This window comes from Priapulus caudatus, unplaced genomic scaffold (genome assembly GCF_000485595.1).
Source record: "Priapulus caudatus unplaced genomic scaffold, Priapulus_caudatus-5.0.1 Scaffold542, whole genome shotgun sequence".
NCBI classification, from domain to species: Eukaryota; Metazoa; Priapulida; class Priapulimorpha; order Priapulimorphida; family Priapulidae; genus Priapulus; species Priapulus caudatus.
The window spans coordinates 98,576-125,796 of NW_014577603.1; the positions used below are offsets into that span (position 1 = coordinate 98,576).

General features: G+C 41.2%; 4 protein-coding genes across 8 annotated transcripts in view; 1 reads left to right on the forward strand and 3 right to left on the reverse strand.

Moving 5' to 3' along the window:
* Nucleotides 1-2,292, reverse strand: part of LOC106811469 (zinc finger protein 382-like) — a 12,800-nt gene extending 10,508 nt beyond the window's left edge. For both annotated transcript variants that reach the window (XM_014815094.1, XM_014815093.1), the window contains exon 1: nucleotides 1,971-2,292. The gene's annotated coding sequence lies outside the window, so the exon portion shown is untranslated. The remainder of the gene's footprint in view (nucleotides 1-1,970) is intronic.
* Nucleotides 2,293-2,399: 107 nt separating this feature from the next.
* Nucleotides 2,400-21,268, forward strand: LOC106811465 (valine--tRNA ligase-like). 3 transcript variants are annotated; one of them, XM_014815087.1, is made up of 23 exons: nucleotides 2,400-2,408; nucleotides 10,129-10,349; nucleotides 11,170-11,264; nucleotides 11,588-11,706; nucleotides 12,069-12,233; nucleotides 12,577-12,658; nucleotides 12,983-13,102; nucleotides 13,300-13,408; nucleotides 13,583-13,762; nucleotides 14,216-14,340; nucleotides 14,815-14,918; nucleotides 15,113-15,271; nucleotides 15,620-15,866; nucleotides 16,251-16,376; nucleotides 16,814-16,918; nucleotides 17,214-17,361; nucleotides 17,525-17,652; nucleotides 17,916-18,068; nucleotides 18,559-18,801; nucleotides 19,056-19,170; nucleotides 19,923-20,134; nucleotides 20,550-20,687; nucleotides 20,934-21,268. In XM_014815087.1, the coding sequence occupies exons 2-23, from the start codon at nucleotides 10,184-10,186 to the stop codon at nucleotides 21,000-21,002; spliced, it is 3,108 nt and encodes a 1,035-aa protein (XP_014670573.1). In that variant the 5' UTR covers nucleotides 2,400-2,408; nucleotides 10,129-10,183; the 3' UTR covers nucleotides 21,003-21,268. The 3 variants fall into 3 exon arrangements, with proteins under 3 accessions (XP_014670573.1, XP_014670572.1, XP_014670574.1); XM_014815086.1 differs by lacking the exon at nucleotides 2,400-2,408 and having other exon boundaries at nucleotides 9,933-10,349; XM_014815088.1 differs by lacking the exons at nucleotides 2,400-2,408; nucleotides 10,129-10,349; nucleotides 11,170-11,264 and having other exon boundaries at nucleotides 11,664-11,710.
* LOC106811468 (nucleolar protein 11-like) lies at nucleotides 2,825-9,710 on the reverse strand. The gene is made up of 15 exons (XM_014815092.1): nucleotides 9,563-9,710; nucleotides 8,447-8,560; nucleotides 8,153-8,206; nucleotides 7,761-7,970; nucleotides 7,179-7,332; nucleotides 6,898-7,068; nucleotides 6,697-6,779; nucleotides 6,368-6,526; nucleotides 5,981-6,120; nucleotides 5,608-5,733; nucleotides 5,230-5,394; nucleotides 4,884-4,962; nucleotides 4,437-4,517; nucleotides 4,038-4,145; nucleotides 2,825-3,369 (listed from the first exon to the last, which is right to left on the reverse strand). The coding sequence occupies exons 1-15, from the start codon at nucleotides 9,692-9,694 to the stop codon at nucleotides 3,247-3,249; spliced, it is 1,899 nt and encodes a 632-aa protein (XP_014670578.1). The 5' UTR covers nucleotides 9,695-9,710; the 3' UTR covers nucleotides 2,825-3,246.
* Nucleotides 21,154-27,221, reverse strand: LOC106811467 (N-terminal Xaa-Pro-Lys N-methyltransferase 1-A-like). Of its 2 annotated transcripts, XM_014815089.1 has the most exons (3): nucleotides 27,003-27,091; nucleotides 23,168-25,467; nucleotides 22,548-22,629 (listed from the first exon to the last, which is right to left on the reverse strand). In XM_014815089.1, exon 2 carries the CDS (start codon nucleotides 25,449-25,451, stop codon nucleotides 23,184-23,186), a length of 2,268 nt encoding a protein of 755 aa, XP_014670575.1. In that variant the 5' UTR covers nucleotides 25,452-25,467; nucleotides 27,003-27,091; the 3' UTR covers nucleotides 22,548-22,629; nucleotides 23,168-23,183. The 2 variants fall into 2 exon arrangements, with proteins under 2 accessions (XP_014670576.1, XP_014670575.1); XM_014815090.1 differs by lacking the exon at nucleotides 23,168-25,467 and having other exon boundaries at nucleotides 21,154-22,629; nucleotides 27,003-27,221.

Genomic DNA, 27,221 nt, shown 5'->3' on the forward strand with positions numbered 1-27,221 from the left:
TATGCAGAGATACAATAGCAGATAAGAGTGACAATGAAACTAACTGTAAACTGGACTTATTACGAATAGCGAAGACATGTTCTATTGTTCCTCTATATCGGATCTTCTAAGCTCAGCCAGTCAACGCTACGCATCAGCGCTATATATTGTTACAATGTGAACAAAAAACTCCGTTATTACAGCAAAGAAAGCGCGCCTAGTAGCCTACAAACAATTGGGAGCATTTCTAGCCAGTCTCTACATAACTGGGTAGTGCGATCCCTCGTGCAATGGGCAGAACTGCTCAATTCAGCGAAAAGCCGGCTTCAAGCTAACCCTAGGAAAGGAACTGAGTACTGGCGTTGGGAAGAGGGCAGCGAAATTGCAAAAGTGCGCCGCGACGCGGCGTTTGAGCGCTTCGCGCGGATATCCGGCTGCAGATCGTCAAGGAACGATGCAAAAACCCTAACCCTAACACTAACAATAAACCGACTCGGTTATCTTATATACGCGTGTTATAGTACCAAACACTATCTATGGCGGTAGATAGCCACTGACGTCACACTGACGTCACGCGGATACTCTGTTTCATGGAAACATATGCCCACCGGGAACTAGTTTCGCCTTCCCCCTCCCCCTCCATGTTTCAATTCCATCCTGGGGAGAACCCTGTATATATATTATATAGCAGGTAGGAAAGCGGGCTGCCAAAATTCGCTCGGCACTTGCTGGATTTCACACTATTACAACACAAATCTTCAACCATTCTACTCCATCTTTGTTTCTTATAAAAATTTCACTTATAAAAACATACTGTCTCCGTTCGTAACCGAGCTGTGTCACGCGAAATCACACAAAGACTGACAAAATTCTCGTGTTCGCTAACGCTGCCCAGTAAATGTAAATGAGTGTCAGAATCAGGAAATACCCACCGGCGCTCTTCGTGACCTCATTCTTGCGCCGCAACGCTGCAACGTTTTTGCAACGCTCCAATTAATGGCGAGGCTCGTATAGGAGTTGGAAAGCAGTGCGCTGCCTATAGCCCTTAGACTGGTACTCGCTCCCACCTCTCGGCTTAGCTTAGTTACTCGATGGGTAATCGAGGTGGGAGCGAGTACCAGTCTATATAGCCCTGTACTTGCAGTCATTTACATTTACTGGGTAACGTTAGCGAACGCAAGAATTTCGTCAGTCTTTCTGTGATTTCGTGTGACACAGCTCGGTTACGAACAGAGACAGTATGTTTTTATAACAAGTGAACACTGTTCTTGAAATAGAAACAAAGATGGAGTAGAATGGTTAAATATTTGTGTTGTAATCGTGTAAAATCCAGCGAGCGTCGAGCGAATTTCGGCAGCCCGCTTTCCTACCTGCTATATATATGTGCCAGTGTGCACAGTGCAGCCGTGTGAGCAATGGCGGCAGCCAGTGTTTGTTGCAGATGAGCATTTGGATGGAATTTACAGGAAACTGTCGACAATAATAGGCGAAACTGAGAGTATAGAAACATTAAGAATTTGGTATTAAATAGATTTCGTATTTATTTAGCATTATATTTTATTGAAACGCTTCAAGTGCCTGTGGTTGGTTGCGCTGTGATTGTGTGAAACGAAGCGAGCATCGAGCGAATTTTGCGATCACGCTTTCCCACCTGCTCTTTTTATTGTTTGTTGTTGTTGTTAATTATACTTTGTGTTGCAGAGGAGCATGATTTACACAAAATTATCAGTAATGATAGGCGAAAGAGAGTAGAGAAACATTCTGTCATTAAGACATTGAGCCATCCTTTTATTATTGAAAGGCCTGCATGTGCACCATTGCCATTGGCATTGGCATTGCATGCATAATTGGCATTGCCATTACATTACTGTCATTGACATTACTCATTAGTACTGACCGTACGCTCGAACATGAGATAAGATGAGATTTGCGCCTAGTTTTAAACTCACAATACTGAAATAATTCAAACATAACGCGTGTTTAAGCCTCACCTATGCAATGATGAATAAACCTTTAGAAGACGTTCAGTTATACTTCTAGAAATTTGTCAACACTCATCGTATCCATAACCGCCATCTCGCGGAATGAAACACAATCATCACAACACATCCTGGGGATTTCGCTCTAGACTGGTACTCGCTCCCACCTCGATTACTCGATGGGTGATAACCTAAGCCGATAGGTGGGACCGGGTACCAGTCTAATTTCGCTCGTACCCCACCAATACGACCAGTCACCGGTTCCATACTATATGAACGTTATACGACCCCCCAAAATGGGATACTGAGAGACAGAAACGTGCAGAAACGTCAAACTCTGACAGAAGCGTGCAGGTATAGTTGAAAAGGTGGAGGGGAGGGAAGGGAAATGTTGGGAGGTACATAAGAAGAATGAGACCGAGGGAGGACCCACTGGCCCCAGCACATCCTGTAAGCACACCAAGTAATTTCTTGTTACGTACATCTCCTTTCTCTAAATGTACCTTTACTTTTAGTGCCACTGCTTTGTGTCCGTATGTGCAATAACGCTGAGAGGGTCTATGTTCCCCAGGGTACTGCCGGAACGTACCCTGGTACTATCTAATATGCCGGACCGTACCTCGCCTACTCCACTACCGAGTCTAGGGAATCGCCTACGTCTACTCCCTAACCCTAACCATATCAGATAGTTACCAGGGTACGTTCTGGTATACCGGACCGTACCCAGGGTATGTTCCGGCAGTACCGTAGGGGACATAGACCCTATGAGCCGCAATAACTGTTGAAATAACTCTCAAGAATTTATAAATGTATCAAATTATAGTAAATATATGTGAAGAGTGCAAACGAAACTAAAAGATTTCCAGTTTCAAAGTAACTACAGTATATTATGAACTTTATTACAAATATGAAATACCCTTGATACCAGTTTACATATAATTCAAAAAGGATACATGGATTGAGATGACATTCATTAAAATTGCACAGATACAAAAGTTTTCACGAATATTTTTAATTTGCATGATTGTAAATACTAAAGGCAAGTAGTTGAATGAAATCATCCCGACGACATTATAACAATTTTATCAATTGGGTAACGTTCTCATTTAATGCAACTGAATGAATATGTGTTGTTAACATGCTAAAAGACTAAATCTAAATAGTTTGTGATTTTAAATGATTATAGCTATCACAACAAAACATGTTCTCATGTAGCTAATACCATATACAGGTACAGGACTTCCATGCCGTAATCACCAACGTATTTCTGCACTGGGAGATGTAGCTGCTACCGTATACACAAGATTTCTATGCAGTAATCACCAACATATTTCTGTGTTGGAAGCTGTAGTTGTTCCCGCAACTGCATTAGTATTGGTTCGAGGCTTGCTAGCTCATTGTACACGTGAACCTATGAGAAACAATGGAATAACTTACTAAAAATAATTATGTGGCTGTATTCTGTAAACCACTTTACCACATACCAAAAAATAACGTATCATCTAAAAGATGAACCAACAAGTATACTAGTATACCTATGTGCTCACGATATTAGAAAGCTGGCCCGATTCTATCAGGAGTGTATAATATAGAGATATATATCTCTATGGGCGCATTTGTTTGGAACAAATCCGTCTGATCAGGATCACTTGATCCAGATCGCCCCAAACAAACGCAAACTCACTTTCAACGGTTCGCGTTTCGCTGTGACTTATCACGGGATGGTTCATAACAAAGAACAAGATGTGATTGGCTGAGGCGCGGGCCGCCATATTGCATCCCCTTCGAATCCACCTCGCTAGCAGGGTCGGGTTCGGTGGATCGAGATCCATGGATCCGACCAAACAAACAGTCAGATCCACGGATCCAGTGGATCAAGATCCGTGGATCCGACTAAACAAACATGCCCTATGTTTCTATACCACACACTCCTGATTGTATGTACCGTGCCAAACACGGAATATCTATTTCCAATGTTATTCAGGCCAGTGTTAAACATTTGCTGTTTGAGTTTTACTTCTAGGTCCTGTGCACCAGAGACACAATAGTATTAGTCTATAGAAGAATTGTTGAACCCACCTGATCAGAGACAAATGCTACAATCTTTAACAGTATGACATGAGATTTCTTGTCCAGCACAAACGAGCTGAAGTGGGCATCAAGAAGAAGGGACAGCCAGTCACACACCTACAACAGAAAAACCTTGCCTCAAATTCATTTTATCTTCTCCCCTAGATTTTGGTCTGGTGGCTGCAATAGATGGCGCCATTATGCAATGAGTTGACTCAAACCATCTTTAAGATTGAAAAGGTTAAACTGCATGTTTGAATTCAATTAGTGACAGGTGGATAATTATATTTATACTGAAAAGATGGCTGCGATTGGTGCTGCAAAATCTAAAGAACAATTAATGATTGCAATTAAAAATGTGAAGTTATAAAAAATAAGGAATATTTTATCAGATTAAAATACAATTACCTGTGTGATGTCTGGTGTTCCTGTAGCCTCCTCTTTTATAGGGCTGTGCTTTAGCTTACAGTATAGATATTGCAAGAGTACCTATCAAATAAAAAAAAGTTACCCACACGAATGAATGTAGCAGAAGTTCAATACATCTAACAGCAATTCTTTCAATACTAATTCTGCCTCTGTGGTAACAAAAGTAAATATGAATGCTTGGTCCTTTTCCTAATTTATCTATAGATACTTATATGAAACATACTTGAACGTGGACTGATATTATTTATAGAGAATTATTTCTTATATGTCATGGCAATACAAACACAATTCTTATCATATTATACATTTCATCAGGAGTGAATAATAATAAATTATATTACATCTAGATAAACATATAGATCTATTATTATTAACTCCTGATTTCATATTAGCAGTAAAGTATTACAATGGCAGTAGTAACAATACCAAAACACGATCTAGTTGAAGTTTCTGCAGCTCCTGCATGAGAACAACATCATTGTATTTCATCGAGAGAAGCTGGTCTCTGTAACACAAACAAAAAATCCTATATTACTTTGCTTGCAATCAATCATGCAAAATCGACACCACGTTCAGTAGTCCATGTCTAGTGTATCTAATACGTCCATCGTATATATCGTCTATAGTAACGTGTATCTTTTGAGATAAACTAATGAAGCCTATGTAATGAATGTGAACTAGGGAGAAATTAATGTATTACTTCGAGTTGCATCCGACAAGAAGTGTTTGCTCAATTAATAATCGGTTCACAAAATCCCAAAAATATACCTACATGGCTACTGCCTTGCCTGTCCACTGCCTGTAGGTGGCAGGCACATCTGCATCTTCATCCGCTCCATTGTTATTCACCTCTGCTAGCCTATCCACCAAAGGCCCCATGAGAGTGGCAATCTCCTGAGGCGGGGCAACAATTTCGCTAAATGCACCATTTTCTTGGCTAGTGAAAGCACGAAGGAGAATATAAATTATCATAAGACTCTGAATTAGGAAATATGATAAAAATTTCACGTGTATGCATTGCAAGAGCCCTGTGCAAACTCTAGCTATAAGCATTGCTACACACTTTATAGAATAACGGGTGGATTATGGTGTACAAACATAAACTAAAATATGATATTACAAAAGAACTAATCCTGATGGATAGGATTACCTAAGGTAAAAGTCAAGTACTTGAACCATCGTGAAATCGGAAACATCTGGTAGATACTTCATTGCTTCATGCAACAAGTAAACGTCTTTTTTCTGTATCAACTTTGGCACAAAATCTTGCAAGATGCTTGACGAGAAACAAAAATAGAAAATATATAATTGAATATGATTACAATATGACATGACAATATGTTTACATCAACATGTAACTAAACCATATGCCCACCTTCTTGAATAAAAGGCAAAATTACAGCCCATATGCAATAGGAATCACAACATAAGTCCAAATTATTCTTTGTAATTGAAATAACATGAAATCATAATGATGATGTCTCTTCAAATGAGCAAGCATTATATTGGCATGAAGTTTGCACCTGCTTCTGATCAGACCAGATCTGACAAACTGTAGTAGGTTGTCTCTTGGAAATGCTTTTGTATCCAGTAGGCTGCTTTGCAGCAACTGCTTCACCTTAGAGCTTGTGAGGTTGGTTAGGTCTCCTGCTTTCAGCAGACTCTGTAAGAATACCACATTGTATAGTGGCTGCTCTGAAAGCACACTTTCAAGTTCGGAACCAAAATAGCTGGTATAAAAACCTGTCTCCCATAAAATAACCAATTCAGTATGATCAGCTTTCACACATTACTGTGCTATGCTTTGTTTGCTGTCCAGTTAACATTAAATCATAGAATACTCCAACACGAGAAATGTGATATAGAAAAAAAATTATTCTTTGACCTTTACACCGAGGAGAATTACTTACACACAACTTCTCTGTTTCATTGGATCCTCTATTCATAGGATCAACCATGCCTGTCGACATTCCAAGAACAGATGCGAGTGTGGATGGCTGAGACTCATGAGGAAATGCAAGCACGCTGTCAGCACATGGCAGAAACAGCTGTTCACCATTGTAGAACAACTGCACAGAAAAAATGTTAACGACACATTATCAACAGAATGTGATTGCTTAAGTTTTTTAAATACAATAATGTTCTACAATGCATTTAAACGTTCACATTAACTCAACTTCAATTTTATCCAAGTTACAAATAATTTTAAATAGTTTAAACTGAATGCAACACACAATACCTGACTAGCTTTGTGTACTGGCGAGGAGAGTGGTATTTTGTGTACGAGTGTGCCAAATCTCAGGTTCCAAATGCCTAACACATCTGAAATGAGTAGCAACAAAATTGACGTTAAATTACCCAATTCTGTGAGTGTATAGAATAGTACAAGTATATGTAATTCGATACTTCTTTGCGATACCATAGTAGTGGCTAAATTTACCAATATTGTCCAGTTTCACAGGTGCAGCAGCAACATTACTTGGTCCAGTAGAAGTTATGGAAACATTTTTCTCAACTGTACAGGGAATCTTGTGTAAATTGTAATCCATGGTATTTAGACTTTGATGGGTGACAGCCTCCGTGGGAATGCTACACAGTTGCCCATCTGACACTGCAAAGGTGCAAGCATCACTATAGTTATTTACAGCTGTACACTTTCACTAATGTCTGAAATTCTGTATTGACACATGTGAAGATATAATAAAAAACCAAATTACTCACATAGCATCAAAATGTCAAATTTCTTATTGATTGTTTGGTGTAAGCAACAGGAAGATACATGTGTGCCAGCTTGCAGCAAGAGTGGAGCATCTACAGTTTCCACAGTGCTCTGTGGATCTACTAGTGCCTGGATGTATATCTTGTACTCATACTCCTATAGAAATACGTAGACAAATTATTTCCATGGATAGTAACCTAGTAAACAACAATATCACGTTCTTAAACAGGGTTCTCCTAAGGCCTTTAAATGCATGTTGGGCCCAATGCCTTTAAAGCTGAAGCCAATTTCGGAATCTCATAAATCATTAGACATGCCTTAATTGCCTAATCAACATGCAATAATTTCTGTGTATTAACAATCCCAACACAGTCATGATCTGTTTTCTTTGCTTGATGTTTTCGTTTCCGAACTTATCGAGTTTGGAGATCTAGATTAAGTTGTTCCTCCCCCATCTGTGGATAAACTAATTGCTTTTAGATATTCCCAGGGAGAACCCTATTAAACAAGGCTGTAACTTTACGTGCATCAGGCATTTAAAAATTTGTTTGACATTCAGAATGTATTTTTTTTAAAGTGCTCACCTTTGTTTGTGTGACCATGACCGACATAATGTGACTGTTCAATTCGACCGCATCACTCCATACTATGTGTTCAGCAGTTGAGATCAGGGCAGCTAGCAGCTGCTTTCGTTGTGCTACACCAATGCTGAACAACTGAACTCTGCCATTTGCATGGAGTATTATTGGTTCCATGGTTGCCGTGGAGAACAACTGGTGTATTGGCTTCTGAAACTGAACAATGTGACCAAAGAACTAGTATTAAATGTTGTGACTTATGATTGACGTACTAATTACACGTTTGTTTTTGCAGAAGGCATTTTAGAACAGATACTAACATGAGTTCATTATACACAATTACTAAATTTCCTTCAATGCTTCAATTGGAAGAGTGCGATACGCAATGAAATACGTACAGAATATTTCTTTGCCTGCTCAATTTTGGAATCCTTGTCCCAACAATGTATAACCTAAAACATAAAAAGAGTTTGTTTGGGAAATATCGGATTGAAACTTATTAATACTAAATATAATTAAAGATTCGTTCACTGTGTATTTAACAATTTTTAGCATTACATAAGCATTTTAGAAACACTCTAATCTAACTATGATTCCCTTGGCTGGTAATATAACATGTTGTATACATACACACACACATTTTATCGCATTTTAAGGTGCATATATCCCCTTAGCCTATATATCTGGCTCACATTTTTATTGACAACGGTTAAGAACTGATTTCTGTTTGGGCTGTAAACAGCTGGTGCAGTGATGTGATGAATCTGCTTCATACTCCAGCTGCTGACTGTCACTCGATCTTTTACCTGTATCATTGTATGCAATAACAAAAAACATGTTATTGTTAGGCATTTTAACATACTTACATTATAACATTAGCATTTACACACTGTTTTTTTTTACAAACGACACACTATTCGTATTAACTATTATAGTTTGTATATGCCATGATACTGCACCGCACTTGCTGCCACTAGGGATCAGTGATCAATGATAATCATCACGATATGATCACTATATCAGTATCACTATCGCCGCGGAAAGACAGTACCACCACTAGTACTAACACTAATGTTGAGTCAGGAGGTTTATCTTGTGGGCGTTAATTAGACACAAATAATGAGTAGGACAAAAGCCTTGCGTTAACAGAAACCAGCCATGTTTATTTTTCCCCTCAACCTCCATAGGTGGCAGCACATGCCAGTGCTGATAACTTGTTGACACAAGAACAGATAATACAACAACTAACACTAACAGTGATCAGCCTGAGCCTCAGCTTCACTCAGTCACCGCCACTGACCCTCAGGCTCATGCACGTAGGATTTGGACGGAATTGACAGGAAACTGTTGGCAATAATAGATGAAAGAAAGTATAGAAACATTAAGAATTTGGTAGTAAATAGATTTCGTATTTAGTTAGCATTATATTTTATTGAAACGCTTCAAGTGCCTGAACTCGCAGCTAGGGCCTGCATACCTCCCAACTCTCATTGGTTGATACAAGTCACGTGCCTGAAACTCCTGTTTTAATAATTCCTTTTATGGTGCATTGTGACCCTAACCCTAACCCTAACCCTAACCCTAATCCTAACCCTAACACTACTTAGAATTTAATTTTAAAAATTAACTATATTTGTATCAACCAATGAGAGTTGGGAGGTATGCAGGCCCTAGCTGCGAGTCTGTGGCTGTGCCATTGCCATTGGCCCTCACGCTCACTCGGCTCAGGCTCATCCTCACGTTGAATTTTCAATTTACACTGCCTGCATTCATTAATTTTTCTTTAAACACTTCGCAAAAATACTTACATTCTCCACGACAATGTGATGTCTGGAGTGTGTAAATACTAACGTATCTGCATCCAACCCGTGCGTAATTCCAATGAGACTAGATTTGTCAATACCATGCAAGAATTCGTGTGCTTTCACGGGCGCATCCATGTTTGTCACCTCTGACCTCACCGCGACTGTGTCATAAAAATAACGACAGTAACGACACGACACTATCCACTAATCGATCACGCAAGTTAATTTTTTCCCTAAGCGCGAGTGTGCTGTGATTACTTATTTGTATGTGGTATCTATAATATATTTAATAATAATAAAAAATTATATCGATCCGCGATTCGCGATTCGCGAAAACACGCGAGATGATACAATATGTCTGCGCCCACAAGGAGGTGCATTTGAAAAGGACATTCCATAATTTACAATGGAAATGTAGTTACAGAGCTTGTTTAGATGTGCCACTACACTAAAGTATCATATAGTGAGCAGCATGTGTCAGTGAGTGCTTAATCAAATAGCTTACATCAGTGTTATCGAACTTTGCAGAAATCAAGGACCATGTCAATTTTGTTATGCATATTTCACAGTACACCAACTTATATTAATGTTGGCATAAGGGGTGGCCGTAAATTTACACGGTTGATGACTGCTAGATACACGCGTACGTCGTCAACTAATACACTGTGGCTACGAGAAAGGTCAGGAATAAAGAATCAAAGCTATAACCTTGAGGTGTCTTCTCAGCGGGGGCAATCGTCGACAAATGAGCCAGCAGCTGAAACTGCTCATTGTCACGGACAGAAGAAATGTAATATAACTCGGTGATGAAACCGACGCGGAATAGTGTTACATAATACACACAGCCTATATAATTAACTACGCCAATATTCGACATTAGACAAACTTAATTTCCTGCAGAAAAGGCTGCTTTTGTGTTGGAATAAAATGGCGAAATATGTATTTACACACTAACTTCACATCTACGCACACATTTTAGACAGTTTTCTGCTGTCATGTCACTAGATGTGATCTTTGGGAATGTGATGCATATTGTTGGCCACAAGAAACGATGGTCGAAATGTTTTTCTTAATCTATGCATCCCTCCATAGGTGTGAAGTTGTTGCATAACAATACTAAGTTAACAAATTTTTTACCCCACTATTTTACTCTACAATTAAAACCCTGTGATTTCTGAAGGAAATATAGCACAGATGGAATGTGGAGATGGCTTATTAGGTAGGTTGTGTATATTGCGTAACACTATACCCCCGTACCTATATGTTGGATGTTCTGCAAAAGTTAGTGATATAACCTAAATGGATGAAAAAGTTATTGTTTTATGTTGGATTCGAATAGTTTTGCCGAGTTGACAGTGTTATGACATGTCAGGACCAATAAGCTGGAGTTGAAATCCCAAAATTAAAATGTATTTTGTATGTCAATTTTTTCCTATGCCGTAGAAATGTAAATTAATTAGTGTAAGCATATAAAAGCATTAACTATAGAAGCTAGGTTAAGTGCAATATTATAGCATGTATTTAATTGCTATCTTAAAAGTATATGAGCCACATTTTTAAGCATTGATTTTCATGGCTTATTTACTTGCCTTTTTCGATGTAAATGTTAGGTACATCGAATCCCATCCCGAATGCCTATAAGCCAGCTTATGTTGAGGCAGAATGGTATGACTGGTGGGAGAAGCAAGGATTTTTCTCCCCCATGGTAAGGAGCTATTAATAGATGTATCGATTTAACAAACAAATGAAAAAATATAATACAAATTACAAATGTTGTCAGCTAATGGAAAACCATACTTAGTACATCATCATGTATACCTTCTAACCACATCCCATATACTCCTTCTAACAATGCATAATAGCAAATTGTATGCAGGCAAAATATAACTTAAAAGAAAAATTATATAGAAATAAACAAATACACATAAAAAAAACTGCAAATACATCATTGATAATTAGGTGAAAATTAATCAACTGCTTGTATTGTAGTGTTATATATTTTAGTATTGCAGTGTTTTATTGTTTCAGAAAAGCAGTGATATTGGGACCACCGCATACACGATGATAATCCCACCGCCAAATGTCACGGGTACTCTACATCTGGGTCATGCGCTCACAAATGCTGTTCAAGATGCCTTAATCAGATGGCAGGTTTCATAGCATTTGCTCTGGCTATTGGTTTCTCTATTTACGCCATATAATAGAAATTAGTATTTTATACTATCTAGGAAAAATACATTTATTACTCATCACACATCACAAATCCCATCCATTGTGATATTCAAACACTGAAATATCTCTACACACTAACCAGTCAATAATTTTTCATTGAAAATATTTTTCGGTCAAAATAATTGTTCAATAAATATCATTCATTATTTGGAGGTTGATATTTATTCCATGGTCCGGCTCCTATTTTCTACAGAAAATAAGTGCTCGTCAGTGTTACCATGTGAATTTCGAATCACCTCTCCATATGTATAATTGTGGTAGTTTGTGGCATGTGCAGGCATAGGATGCAAGGGAACCAAACGCTGTGGTTACCTGGCTGTGACCACGCCGGCATAGCAACACAGGTTGTCGTGGAGAAGAAGCTGTCGCGAGAGCAGCGCGTGTCACGGCATGAACTCGGGAGAGACGCTTTCATCGAAGAAGTGTGGAAGTGGAAACACAGGTGGCATTCATAGTTATTAGCATACAATATCATAGATAAAAAAGTCATCAGTAAAGTTATCATGAAAATTATTGTTTATATTAAAGTTACCATAACAGTATGATGTCAATAAGTGTCTATGATTATCCAAATATAAAAGCCAATTATTGCAATTGCTGTTAGTTTTGTATGATAGTGTGCGGAGTATCTGTATTATATGGTAAAGTGTGGAATGTCTTTGTTATATGATTGACTATGGAATATCTAATGACTCAATATTAGAGTGTGGAATATCTGTTGTATAGAACAGGGTATGGAATATCTGTAAAATACGATAGACTGCGGAATATCTATGCTATTGCAGTAAAGGTAACAGGATATATGAGCAGTTAAAGAGGCTTGGATCATCCCTCGACTGGCAGAGAGCCTACTTTACAATGGATCAAGTAGGTAGCCTGTTATTGTAGTTGGATTTATGAAATGTAGGCAAGTAAAGACAAAAGGTGAGAGAATGATTACAAACACAAGAAGAGCAGAGAAGATTCCAGGGTTACATTGTTTTGAATTTGGTTTGATTTATTTTGAATAATATGAGTTATACTGACATTACTTAAAGAATTAAAACTGTAACTATTAACAATACAAAACATCAACAGTTGAGATTATGGTAAATTATAAGACTGCCTAAAAGATGAGAGAAGTTTTACATCTACAGTGCATCTTTATGAAAACTTCTGTGGTTTATGAATTCGATATTATATTTATTGTAGAAGCTGTCTACAGCAGTGACAGAAGCCTTTGTCAGGCTTCATGATGAAGGTCTGATCTATCGCAAGACTAGGCTAGTCAACTGGTCCTGTGCGCTAAAGTCTGCGATATCTGATATAGAGGTTTGTAAATGTATAAAATGCATCTTATACTTAAATTGATGACATTGTTTTTGTTGAAATACATGTTGTGACTATATCATTGTATTCCATTTTGCCATAAACGATGCTATGGTGTCTAGCGACAGACGTGTAATGTAGGTTTCATTTGCGCTCTGCTTGCAAAAGGCTCGATAGGAGTGCAATGTTTATGCTTCTAGGTGGACAATCGTATAGTAGAGGAGCCAACAACACTTGCTGTACCTGGGTATGACAAGAAAGTAGAATTTGGAGTCTTGGACTCGTTTGCATATACTATCAAAGATACAGGTAACAATCCTGTAATGTAGGGTGCTGCTGTTGATTAGGGTTATAAGGGAATTTCTTTGAAGAACAATTTCTCTCTCATCATGAAGGCTTGAAAGTAAAGTCCCATACTTGGTACTGCCCCAGTCTGGTGTTGGAATTAGTTAAGAACATTTTCCCTGGTACACATATGTGCAGATGAAGAGGTGGTAGTGGCCACAACTCGACTAGAAACCATGCTCGGAGACACTGCTATCGCTGTCAATCCAGATGATGACAGGTACCGCCATCTACAGGGCAAGCATGCTATACATCCGTTTTGTGATCGTCTTGTGCCTATCATCTGCGACTCTCACGTTGACAAGGCATTTGGTACAGGTAGGCCATAAACACTGTTATCAGTGACTACTTTATAATGAATTGATTTTTAGTTAGCCAAGGGAGTGAACTACAGATCAAAACTCTATTTATTGGTTGGGAAGGAAATTCATACACTTACTTCTACACACATTGCTACTGTCCAAATAGTTTTTCTTAAACATTTTATAACATTATGAAACATTATATTCTAAAAGTTTATCATCTCATTCTCTCTCAGTTATAAGCGCAACCTCACTATAATATATTTGTAGTATGTCTACTATAACCTTGCAACCATGCCCTTCCATTCTTACTGACAAGACTTCATTGTGGTGACATGCTTGAGGTAATAATCTGATTTACACAGACGAGTAGTACCACCACACATCATGTGATTTCCATTATTATTATTATTATTATTATTATTATATTATGTAGAGCCCAGTGCATCTTGACAATTTCTGTCCATAGGAGCTGTAAAGATCACACCTGCACATGACTACAATGACTATGAGATTGGGGAGAGACGTCGCTTGCAGACTGACACTGTTCTAAATGAAGACGGACATATTGCTCAGCACTGTGGAATGTTTGCCGTAAGTAGTTACTTATTACTTGTAGTGTTCTTTCATCTCTTCCTGTTTGACGGCTGTGAGTGATGATTGTGTAGTGCCATTAGACAGGTGTGAGTGTTCTATTATAGCAACTTTCTCTATTGCAATGTAGTTGAATCTTGGATGGATTATATCTCTCTTCCTCAGGTTGCGGACTTTCTCTTTTTTTGTTCTCTTTCTCTCTCTCTCTCGCTCTCTCTCTCTCTCTCTCTCTTTCTCTCTCTCTCTCTCTCTCTCTCTCTTCTCTCTTATCTTCTCTCCCACTCTCTCTCCCTCACGCTTTTCCCTTTCTGTCTTGTTATGGCTCTTGTTTGTAGTCTTTAATTTGAACCTTTATTTTCAGATATTTATGCAATGTTTACCTGTGTGATTCAGTACACTGTATTGTTCCACATACATGTTTTTTGGCTTGTCTAGAGACTTGTGGACTAATGCTGTATTTCCCCTCTATTGCAGGGCATGAGAAGGTTTGATGCAAGATCGGCAGTACGAGAGCAACTTAAGAAACAAGGGTTGTACAGAGGAAGTAAGAAACACTCCATGGTCCTACCTATTTGCAGGTATACCATCAATCATTGCTCCATGCATTAAGATATGTTTTCACGTAATAATTTCTCATGTGTGCATCAATTAAGCACATTTTCATGACTGTTTGTACTTTGCATCTTGATATCAGGGTGGCTATTTGATAACATATATAGTTGCACCAGCTTGTGCAAAATATATCGTATTATTCACTCTGTGTTTTTATTAGCCGATCAGGTGATATAATAGAACCACTGCTCAAGCCTCAATGGTACATCAACTGCCAAGAGATGGCAGCACATGCAGTTGACGCTGTGAGGTCAGGAGAGCTGCACTTTGTTCCGTCCTACTATGAGAAGACATGGTTCGAGTGGTTGGGAAAAATTCGGTAAAACCCATTTAACGATACTGTTCAACAGTGCATGCAAACACGGCTGTATGCGTTCAATTATAGACTTGATCTTATTGACAACGTGAGTGGTCAGGACCTTTCTTGTACATAGTCTAGTTAATTAGCTCAGAGTAAAGGTTTTTCATATCATGAAAGTATGACTGATCTATGCATTTATTATGTGTCTTTATAGGACGATATGGGCTAGTTTTGTTTTACTCTGCGTTCTAGCTAAAATGTTGATTAAAATACTTCACACGAGAGATAAAAATACATTTTCTATCATGGAACTTATTAGCATCAGGCAGAATTGATATATCGTTCGATTTTATCAACTTCTTGCAGTGACTGGTGCATCTCAAGACAGCTGTGGTGGGGCCACCGCGTCCCGGCTTACCGTGTCCTCACCCCGACCTCACACAGAGAGGAGCTGTGGGTGAGCGGGAGGAGCGAGGAGGAGGCGAGAAGACGGGCAGCGAGAAAGACAGGGATGCCAGTCGAACACATCACACTGGAGCAGGACGAAGACGTGTTGGACACGTGGTTTTCCTCGGCTCTGCTCCCCTTCTCATCCCTTGGATGGCCGGATCAGGTGAGTCCAGCTCGTTCGGTCTAATAGGAATATCGACTCACATATGAAATGGTGTAATTCCGAAATCAATTGAAAATTATTACTGACATGATGGTTTGGATAACCGATCTGTTGTTTTTGATGAAGTATTATCGAAAAGTGTGACAACAGATAAACAGGTGATGACAAATTAAAGACAGATCGGTTTTTAAAACTGTCATGACAGTAGTAATATTGGCTATATTTTACAATGAAATTATCTTATGTTATTATACAATGAAATTCAATGACTTTATTCCAAAAATATCTATTTACATTTTCATCATTGTGTCACGGATAGAGTATTGACAGGCAGTCTACTGTACAAGTGATGTTGCAATGAATGATTGACTTTTATATTTTAAGACAAAGGACCTTCAGAGTTTCTACCCTCTGTCATTGATGGAGACAGGTCATGACATACTGTTCTTCTGGGTGGCAAGGATGGTCATGCTGGGCACCAAGCTAACGGGCCAGCTTCCCTTCAATGAGGTATATGTAGCAATGTCTTTGGTCACAGTTCATTAGTAAAGACACCTGCTAAAATTTGCATGTGAGGTGTTCATTGCTTGGGACTTTACATATGACAAATATGATATAAGTACATGGCAGCAGCGTTCATATCGGTTCTTACCGTTTGTGTTCATTTAATAAAAAATAAAAACTCAAATTTTCACAATTGTCCATGAATTGTATTACCTGCACTGAAGAAGATGATAGGGCAGCATTCCATAACCCAATGCTCTGACAGGCACAATTTTTATTGTCAAACTAGTATATATCATAGATCTATTTTTCAGTTTATACAGCTGTATATGTTCTTATGGATAATCTTTTCTACGTATTGCAAGATGTCCTAAGTGTTCCCTATATTAGCGGTATGGAACACCTATGCGGTAGTTCTGGAGGCATGTTTCACACGTTTACAGGTGCTCATGCATGGTCTAGTGTGTGATGCACAGGGGAGGAAAATGAGCAAGTCGTTAGGCAACATCATTGACCCCCTGGATGTCGTCAATGGCATCAGCCTTCAGGTAGGTATCTCAGTAATGATACATATGTGCATTGAAATGCACTCTTGTGAATTGTAAGAAACCACTTTACCTTCCCTAGACAATTCAGAGGGTGCTGAAGAATACTCGCAATGACATGAAAAGATTTCATGGTTATACAGTGGGAGGTATATGAAGTGAAGTCTTTGTGCTATAAGGTGTCTGGTATGGTTTCATATCGTTTCCATACATGAGGCATGTAGTACTTCTTTAGTTATTTAGTAGTTTTCCCCTCTAAATCTTCACTCATACTTCCTTACTATGTTGTTGTGGCCAGGATCTGCACAGGCAGGTTGAACAGAGCAATCTGTCTAAGCAGGAAGTCGAGTTGGCCAAGAAGGGTCAGAAGCAGAATTTCCCAGCTGGCATTCCTGAATGTGGATCAGATGCCCTGAGATTCGCCCTATGTTCGCACAACATTAAGTGTAAGTTCTCACTCACCTGATGTGTAAAAACTGAAGAATTTCCGTTCCTGCTGCCGTCTTACTTTGTTGTAACTGTGCATGTTTGGCTCCGTTGAAATGTTGTAGCAGAATACATCGCGATTTTTCAAGATACAAAATCGGACAATTGCATCGATGCTTTCAGCTGATTTTATCAACGTCGATGTCTCCCAGATCCACAGCTATCGCCTATTCTGCAACAAGATCTGGCAAGCTTTTCGTTTCATGCAGATGGCTGTGGGACCAGATGATATTATCATTCCTCACCCCTCGGTACAGTGTGTTATGATTGCAAAACAATTTCGAATGTGTAGTTATCAACCAGCAGCTCTTGTTGATTACATATGATATGCCTGGGAATAATGTCGTCAGGTTGTCATCAATGTCATCTTGATAATATTTCAAATGGTAATTTCAAGATATATCTAAAAATATTTACTGATAAGACAAAACTGTCAAATCAGCAAATATTTTGCATTTGTCTAAAAATTAAATGTTTGTATACAAATGAAATGCTATTTGCATTGCTCTTTCAGGTATGCAGTCTTAGTAATGTCGATTGGTGGATACTCAGCAGGCTCCATCTGCTGGTGAAAACTTGTAATGAAGCTTTCAAAGCCTATGAGATTCACCGTGCCACCAGGGCGCTCCACCAGTTCTGGTACGGGGACTTCTGTGATGTCTATCTGGTATGTACTGGCACATTTCTTGAACTCAGCTAGTTGACTAACCAGATGGTTGCTCGGATGTAATGGAACAAAAGGGTGCAAAACAGTGTTGTGGTTGTGGTAGCTGTCCTGTTTTTATGTAATTTTCATTTATTTTGAGAAATCATTAAATGAACATTTTTATTGTGAAAAATTTACCCAGTTTCAGTTTTTGTACTCGATGATGGTGCAATAAACATATATAATTGAATTTTTTGACATCTAACTGTTTAGCCGCCAGCCTTGCTAAATGTTCACAGGAACCTTTACATTGTACATGAAGTAGTGTAGTGTGTATAGTAATCTTTAGTAGTGCATGTGTTATCAGCCAACAGGAATGCATAATGATGAAAATAAAGCATCTATACTTTTCTATTATTCTAATAAAAATTAGTCTTTTGGTTTTGCCATCAGTCTGATTAAATGACGACAGTTGTCCCGTCCCGGTGTCACTAATCTTTCCCGTCGACAGGAATGCGTGAAGCCAGTGCTCTACAAGGAGTCGGCAGCGGAGGCATCATCGGATGAGGAGGCTGAGCATCGAGAAGCCATCCGGGCAGTGCGAAGTGTTCTGTGTCACTGTATAGACACGGGACTGCGAGCGATCGCACCGTTCATGCCCTACCTGGCGGAGGAGCTGTATCAGCGGCTGGCACCCTCTATACAGGACCCAGCAGCCAGTGTTTGCGTTGCGCCGTACCCACGTGTGGAGGAGGTGAGGGGAGGAGAAATTATACGATTATGACTCTACCTTAATATTAGTACCACTGGTATTCGATAGTTTGCAAATGTAGTTCTTCTTGAGACGTAGCTCGTCTCTAGTAGTCTATTAATGGGTCCATGTATAATAGTTTTCGATTCAATGTTTGCGTGTTGCAAGTTGCATATTGGATTTACAATGTTTTATTTTTTATTGTTTATCGTATGAAAATAAAGTGTTTTTTATTGCCTTTTCCATGTCCGTTTCAGTACGAATCATTTTCCAACAGCAGACTGGAGGAAGAGATGCAATTTGTGCTGGAGGTTGCCAAGCATGCGAGGGCTGTGCGGACGGAGTATAACCTGACAAAGACGAGAGCAGACTGTATGTATTCCTGCTATTTGCTGTGGCCATTGAGTCTCTTCAGTGTTTCAGGATTGATGCTGATAAATAATTAGCTATTACATATAGCTAGTCCCCGAAGTTTTCCGCAAAGCGGATTTTCCGCGGAAATCGCGAAACGGGAGGAGAAAGCGGAAAAAACTCAGTCTTGAAAAAAGATGTAAAAATGAACGGACTAGGAGCCTAGGACACACTGTGCGATTTTCTACGCTGGCCGCTTGCGATCGATAAATACGGTGCCGGGTCGGGCGGGCGCGCGTCTCATGGCAGCGTAGCTGTACGTGAAACTCGTATGGCGTTCTAAATCTATTAGCTAGCGTATTCAAAACTATTCATGCATGGCGAATAGCAAATTTTATATAAAATTTAGAATGGCAAAATTTAGAAAGCAGAAGAAAGCAGAATTTGAGATTTGTAAAGCAGAAGAAAGCAGAATTTGACATTTAGAAAGCAGAAAACTTGAGGCACTACATATAGCCAACACATTCACACGTGTGCATGTGCGTGCGTGTGCATTTATAAAAAATATAAAGTTCTAAAATTATGTGATGTATTATTAATGACTTATATAATAGTATGTATATGTAGTATAATCATAAACCTCTCTTATCTGATATAAAATATACCATAGCACTGTCTTCAATAAGAATCTTACTATTGATAATTATTCCTCACCACACTCTAGAGTTTTCCATTTAGGGCTGCTTAGTGTAAAGATGGCTCTTTGTTTTTAGTGTATGTGGAGGTTAGTGATTCTTCACTACTGGGTGCTCTTCACTCAACATCTGCAAGAACAAGTGAGCAGCAGGCAGCAACATCATGGCTTCTGCCACTACAGACGCTTTCGTTCTCGAGATCGGTCACCCTCCTGACCGAAGCAACACGACCTAGTGGTTGTGTGCAGACCATCGTCAACAACAACTGCCAGATCTTTACAGCTCTGAAGGTGCGAACGTTTGACGGGATTTTTAAATTATTCCAGAATTTGGATTGTGTACTTCATAAGCATCTGATTAGTCATGCTGGTACTTACGTGATCATTAATAAATTACAGGAGAGCGTTGAGCACAAGTCTGATATATCAAGGTACTGTCGTGTGGGTGCCGCCGATGCCTATCAGTCCTTATATCATTATTCATGCCTTATATTATCCTTATTCATGCCTTATATCAGTCATTGGTGGGGAATAGAAATTCAAAATAATAAAGTGGCCCACCATTTCAAAGTTTTCATTCAGAATAAAAAAAGCAAAACTTCAAAAGGCTTCCACTGCGTATTACCTCTGATATCCACGATGCCTTTTTTTGATAGCTACCTTTACTATAGTAACCAACTGTCATAATCTGTTTTGCATTTGACAGGGATTAGTTGATGTCGATAAAGAGAGGGAGAGATATGATAAGAAGATATCGAAACTTTGTGCGGAGATCAACAAGACAACTAAGAGGCTAGTGGAGAAGAGGCTTTCAGAAGACCAGAGACTAAAACTATCAGACAAGGTAAGATGTGCCACCCATTCTGACTCGAATTGTTCATGGATACACTATAATAGAAATATAGAATAGATCTATAGAGAAAAGTTCTGCTGACAATGGCATGGCAATGGTCTTCTGGGCACTTTATCAGAAACGGTTTATTCGTATTGTTAGACTTCGTCATGAGTTTTCTCAAGTGTTTCAATAGTACTAATTATTATCATAGAATTAGGATGTTTTTGACAATGGCCCTCTGTTATTTTTTGACAGAAATCGACTCTGGAGACCAAGCTAGGGCATGTACATCGAGCAGTAGCCAACTTGGAAAGTATATCGTGACCACGTGGGGTTGCTAATCTTGCAATTTGTTGTTGTTATCATGTGTATAATAGTTCATGATAGTACACGTAGTAATGGCATGTAAAATACTATACCAGTGTTCACAGAAAGCTCTTCAAAATACTGCAACGAATGACCCTAAGCAGAGTTGTATAGTAAATGCCGATTTTTTATGAGTATATATAAACACTACAAGATATCATTGGGTGCAACAAGTGAGAGAATTAGTCTCAGAATACCCCATTACAAAGATAATACGCTTTCAATCTTTAGATTGCTTACAATTGTTCACAAAATACTAGTCAATATAATACTATTTTGCTTTGCAAATTAAAGTTTTTATGCGTTTACATGTTACAAGAATTGGTGATAAAAACACAGTCAGTCCTACACAAATCGTGCTTAGCTGCCCTCATCTGCTTAATCACAGTGACAGATAAAAACTACTCATGGATGTATAGAATTGTTAAGAAAAAGAAACGGGTAAAAAGCTAATAAGAAAGTTGCATCGATATCTAAAGAGCATACTATTACTATTAAGAGGAGGTTTTAAGATAAACTATTTTCTAGACACATACTTTAAAAAAAAACACGCCATTAAACTACTACTAGTACTATGTTTGCATTATACTTGCCTGAGGAATAAAGACTACGGTTTTCTAAAGACTAAACTATTACCTCAAAGTACTACATTATCAGTCAATAATAATATACCTTACATGAACTAAATGATATGGGCCAGTGGAGCACTTCATGGACAGTTGGATGAGGAACTGGACATAGAAAACCCTGGTATTAAATATTAATTGAGAAAAAATTTGAGCGTAATACTCTCATAAAATGTACACATTGTACCATCATTGAACTTGATGAAAAGTGATAGTAGCACCTCAGCACAGTATTGTCAAGGTTGTGAACATATTAGATAGCCTTGTTGTTGCCTATCTGGCAGGTACTCGAGAACGTTCACCTAGAAAGGTAAATAAAGTCAGTCCTGCCAAGAGTTCTTCCAACGACACGAAACTCGACTGTGAGGCGTGTGCCCTTGCGCATGCATTGGTGGCGCTACTGCTGCACGAACGTCGTTCAACGCGTGTAGGGGGCGCCGCACCGGCTACTGCAGCGCAAACATGCGCACCTCGTAAATCTCCTTCGGGAACCTCCGCTGCTTCTCCTCTTTGAGTATGCGCAGGCCGGCGCGGTGCATGCACTCCATGTAGGCGTCGCGCGGCCGAGTGAAGCTTGAGTCGTCGGCGTCGAACACCGACGCCGCGCTCGAACCCATGTTGTCCTTGACGACGATGATGCCGTGCTCGCGCAGCCCGGCGCGGCAGCGCTGCAAGAACGCGACGAGGTCCGCGTCAGTGAGGTGCCCCAGCACCCACTGGCACCAGATGACGTCGTACGAGCCCGGCTCGGGCGTGAACTCCTGCAGGCCCGTGCAGATGAAGTTGCCGACTCGTTTCGCGGCGTCGCCCATGTAGACGGGCGCCTCGGCGAGAAACGCCGGGTTCACCTCGACCATGTCGACCGAGTCGAAGAACGGCACGAGCAGCTGCTTGGTGATGCGTCCGATTCCGGCGCCGCAGTCAACGGCGCGGCTCCGCCCCACGCGACCTTTGTTACCCTGAAACACGTGGAAACAACGCGGTGTGTGAATTAACGCGCGCTCGTCCACCTTATCGTGGCCCCCCCTTGTGCAGCCGTGGTGTGCGATCGATGTGGCTGCACTGCTCTACACGTGGACAGGGGAACACACGTGGCTTCATGATTTGTTGACATTGCACCGGAGACGGTTCCCCGATGCAGTGAATCAGCAAAAAAACCCACGTAAACACACAGTCATGTAGAGTGCAGGACGCAAAGCGAAAACGACGATCGCGTCTACTCTGTCACCTACATTCTCATCTCCAGGAGTGAACAGGTAGAAGAAAAATACATGTACCCACAGTTTTCCAACGAGTTGAAATCGATACATATGTGTAGACATATTGAGGCAAAATTAAAAACATGGGTCTTCCTGACTTAGTAAGCTCCACGTTCAGTGTTCCCGAATTTAAACGTAAAATGAGTAAAGGGAAACAATTTTGATAGGTCAACAGATGCACCAGCATGAGATTTTTTTACCAGCCTACACATACACGTGGAAAACTCTGGATACATACCAGTCGCTGCGCATCTCTAGAACTCGAAGAAGTGGCTTCCTTCTGTCTCCTGCATATCCTGCTCTGCTTCTCCTCCCATACTAGCCGTGCCCCTCATTAATGCCAGCAGCTCTTCCACATGATCATGACCAGGTGGTTCCTTGGGCAGTGTGTTTGAGATGGCATCGCCCAACACTGACGGCATAGCAACCTCCTCTTCCCCTTCCTCATCACCATCAACAGGTGTGGCTTCGTCCCACAGCTCAGCTAGCCGCACACTGTAGGAATCCTTTGAATCGTCACGGCGACCAAGCGACTCCAGCTCCCGCAACAGCTCGCACTCCGCTGGCTCCTCCATCTGTGGAAACGTCCCCTCTGATGCCATCGCGCACAGCTTCCCAGATTCGTTTACGCGTACACCGCATCGGGGACAGGTCGTGTCGCCGGGCAACCAGGATTCGGCCTTCGCCACGTGTGCATTGCAGAGGTGGCATCGCTCGTTTGCGGCCGACGTGTGCACGAATTCGGCCAGTAGTAGCGAGGTGTCGACGTGGACAGTGTTAGTTAGCTCCTTCACGCACCCGCTCTCCATTAACTGCATCTCCACCAAGCAACACCATTCCCTGTACTCGTCAACGACGTCGTCAGTGAGCTGCGGATCGCCGAATCCCTCACGCAGCCGGCAAGTGACGTCCGCGTTCACGTCCTCGGAAGTCGCGTACGTCTGATAGAACGCGTCGCCGTACAGCGAGTATTGCACGACCGAGAAACCGTCCTTAGAATAAGGGACAAGGCAAGCGCCGATGATAGGTGCCTTTTCAAGCCGGTCTAGGACATTACGTTCAGTGAAGAACCCAGCTCGCTGAGCTCCGTGCGATCCGTCCGAGATGGGAGCGATCATCCAAGGCGGGAGTAAACTTTGAGGAGCTTCGCCGGGGACTGCTGTCATGTGGAACATAAACGGGGGAGCCGGGCTCTGGCCCCCTAGCAGGATGGCGTTATCATCGTCGCTTTCAATGCCGCCGTGCCACGGAAGAACGTTGATGTACCGTGGCTGAGTGGCCAGCGAGTGCCCCCACTCAATCATCGGATATCCCGGGAATCGCTCATCGACGACGAACAGACTGTGGTCGGTGGCGACGGCATGCGCAAAGAGTGCGAGGGGTTTCATCGCCCGCACGCGCTCGTGGTGCTGCAGATACGGCGTCGGCAGCACAAACAACGCTCCGCCGCCACCGCCGCGCGTTCTCGCATCGATCATCTCAACACCCGTCCTGTCCGCAAGCACGTACCGCTGAGGGTGTCCGCCGTACTCCACCTGCCACCAGATGTCGCTGCACGTAAAGCGCGGCTCGCGATCCCGACAAACGACGCCGCACCGACCCGCGTCCGCGTTCCAGCTCTTCAACGTTCCCGACGCGAGCGCAACGATGCAATCGCCTACGACGTATGGACTCGCCACTGCCGACAGGGGGCGCTCTTCACAAGCAAGATTCCAAACGTCTCCCACGAACGTCGGTAACACAGGAGCGCCCCCTACATCGTCGATGACCGGGATCATGGACACGGCCTCTCTGTGAAGCACGACGACATACCTGTGATCTTGGCATCGGCTACTCGCAATGCCGTGCAGTGGCCCAAGAGTTAGCGATGTCGTCGTCGTCGGACGTAACCGCTCGCCGTTGCCGTGAGTTACGCTAGTGATGGACACCGCATCAAACAGCGGCCCCGAGAGGTAGACAAGTGCGCCTGAGGCGTCGGTGTCTGCGTGCGGGTGCAGGTAATCTATGCAGTTGCTGGCGTGGCGCCACCTGTCGAGTTCAGCGAGATACGGAGCAAGTTTGTCATTCTCGTCTTTGAGTTTGGTCAGCCAGCCTGGAACGCGTAAGTTCTTCACATCTTCCTTCGTGAACCAGACCTTGTCAGGATCGCTAAGACGAGCCTCGATCTTCTCCAGTCGCGAGAATTGCGAGTCCTGCCCCTTGGAGCATGGTGTCTTTAGTAACTTTGACGACCTTTTCTCGTTTTCCTCGATCGACTTTTGCCGCTTGCCGGCATTTATTATTTCTTTAATTGTGAAGCTGTCTGTAGTTGGCGGCAGAGACAGGATAGGCCGGATACATGTCTTTGCTACTAGTCTTTTTACGGTGCAGTGCTCCTTCTGTGCACGTGCTACAAAAGCTTCCCCATCGCCATTGTTATTGGCTATAAGATCCACTCCACAATAGTCTCCGTACTCTGCAAAGGGATTGGCTCCCTGCGTGTCCTTTAGATTCCAATACGTAAAATTTGCTTTTGGCAGCATTTTACAATAGTTATAACTAGAAAAGAAATTATGGAAAATTTCAAATCTCGGACCGATTTCATTATTCGCAATGCTCTACGATGCTCTAATTTTTCTGGTGCTTGGATGGATAGCCACTTGAACATATGTTTTCCACACATTAGAAGGACATGGACACAAAATGTGCTTCTGACGCACAGACGAATGTCGATCCATGCCCTACAGCCATATTTATAATCAGTGAGACAGACCATAGGGTTTATAGTTGATGTTAGGGGGACGGGTCTCACAGGCTTGGCTTAGGTCCTAAATTCACATCAATTTAAAAAAGACTAGAGTAGAAATATTTAAATTGAATAATTACAATTTACAATATTACACTGTCACTTGCACTTTACAAGCTCTATAGAGTATCAACATCGACAATTGAAGCATAGCAACTACTAACATGTACCCGCACCGGTAAAAAGATGGGCCCACAATCACAATGCCAATGTCACCACAGCCACTTGGAACGTCTCAATAAATAAAAAAGGTAAATAAACACGAAATGTATTTACTACCAAAGTCTTAATGTTTCTCTACTCTATTTCGCCTATTATTGCCGATAATTACCCGTAAATGCCGGTCAAATGCTTATCTGCAACACACAAGTACACCGCATGCCCGCCCTGTGCACAAACAACATGAATAAGAGAGCAGGTAGGAAAGCGTGATCGCAAAATTCGCTCGACGTTCGCTTTATTTCACACCTTTACAGCACGAATACACATCCAACAGCTTCCATCTTGGTATCTATGTGTAGCTAAATGTTCACTTGTTCGAATTATAACTCTGTCCTTTGTTCTTACCTACTCCCGCCAGAGATATCTCGTGAAATCCTGCAGGAAATGTTCTCTCCGTGAAAATGTAAAGAGGATGTAAAGAGGATGTATCATCCGAAAAACCCTAACGGCGCTACTTTCGATCGATCACTGTAGTCGTGTGTGTGACGTCATGCCCGCGCGCATTATGCTTGGCTTGGCGGGCCTTGAAACGGAGGCTCCAATGCACCATAAAACAGGAGGTTCAGGCACGTGATTTGTATCAACCAATGGAATTTGGGAGGTATGCAGGCCCTAGCTGCGAGTGGATGTGCATTCGTGCTGTGAAGGCGTGAAATGAAGCGAGCGTCAAGCGAATTTTGCGATCACGCTTTCCTACCTGCTCTCTTATTCATGTTATTTGTGCACAGGGCGGGCGTGTGGTGTACTTGCATTTGTGTGTTGCAGATGAGCATTTGACCGGCATTTATGGGGTAATTATCGGCAATTGCCAATATAGGCGAAATAGAGTAGAGAAACATTAAGACTTTGGTAGTAAATTAAATACATTTAGTGTTTATTTAGCTTTTCTTTTTTTATTGAGACGTTCCAAGTGCCTGTGACTGACAATGTTGCTCGGCTGAAACTTTCAAAACAGTGTCGACTGAGCCAAGGACTGAAGGAGCTAAATATAACTTCTTAATGTTATATTTAGCTCCTTGGACTGAGCCAGCCTCCATGGGCCATGGCATAGGCCATTACCACTTACCGTTACGATCTGTTCCTTCATAGTTAAAAACGGTTGAAGAAACTGTTTAGAACCATGGATGTCTATAAAAGATATTTCACTAAACCCTCCCAGCATACCTTCAACTGTAGCTGGTATTTTTGACCAATAGTTTTTAGCATTTTCATAAAAGTTATCGGGCATGTCAGTGGGCGCAGCCATTTTAATAGACGGGTTCCCTTGTGTAGACTGGTTCCAACT

Coding starts and splice junctions, on each gene's coding strand:
- LOC106811468 (XM_014815092.1), bottom strand. CDS start 9,694: ATGGATGCGCCCGTGAAAGCACACGAATTCTTGCATGGTATTGACAAA. Junction 7,069..7,178: donor ATTTGACATTTTGATGCTAT/GTGAGTAATTTG, acceptor GCACCTTTGCAG/TGTCAGATGGGCAACTGTGT. Junction 5,395..5,607: donor GTACTTGACTTTTACCTTAG/GTAATCCTATCC, acceptor TGCTTTCACTAG/CCAAGAAAATGGTGCATTTA.
- LOC106811465 (XM_014815086.1), top strand. CDS start 10,100: ATGTCAATTTTGTTATGCATATTTCACAGTACACCAACTTATATTAAT. Junction 12,659..12,982: donor CCTACTTTACAATGGATCAA/GTAGGTAGCCTG, acceptor TATTTATTGTAG/AAGCTGTCTACAGCAGTGAC. Junction 13,409..13,582: donor ATATACTATCAAAGATACAG/GTAACAATCCTG, acceptor ACATATGTGCAG/ATGAAGAGGTGGTAGTGGCC.
- LOC106811467 (XM_014815089.1), bottom strand. CDS start 25,451: ATGCTGCCAAAAGCAAATTTTACGTATTGGAATCTAAAGGACACGCAG.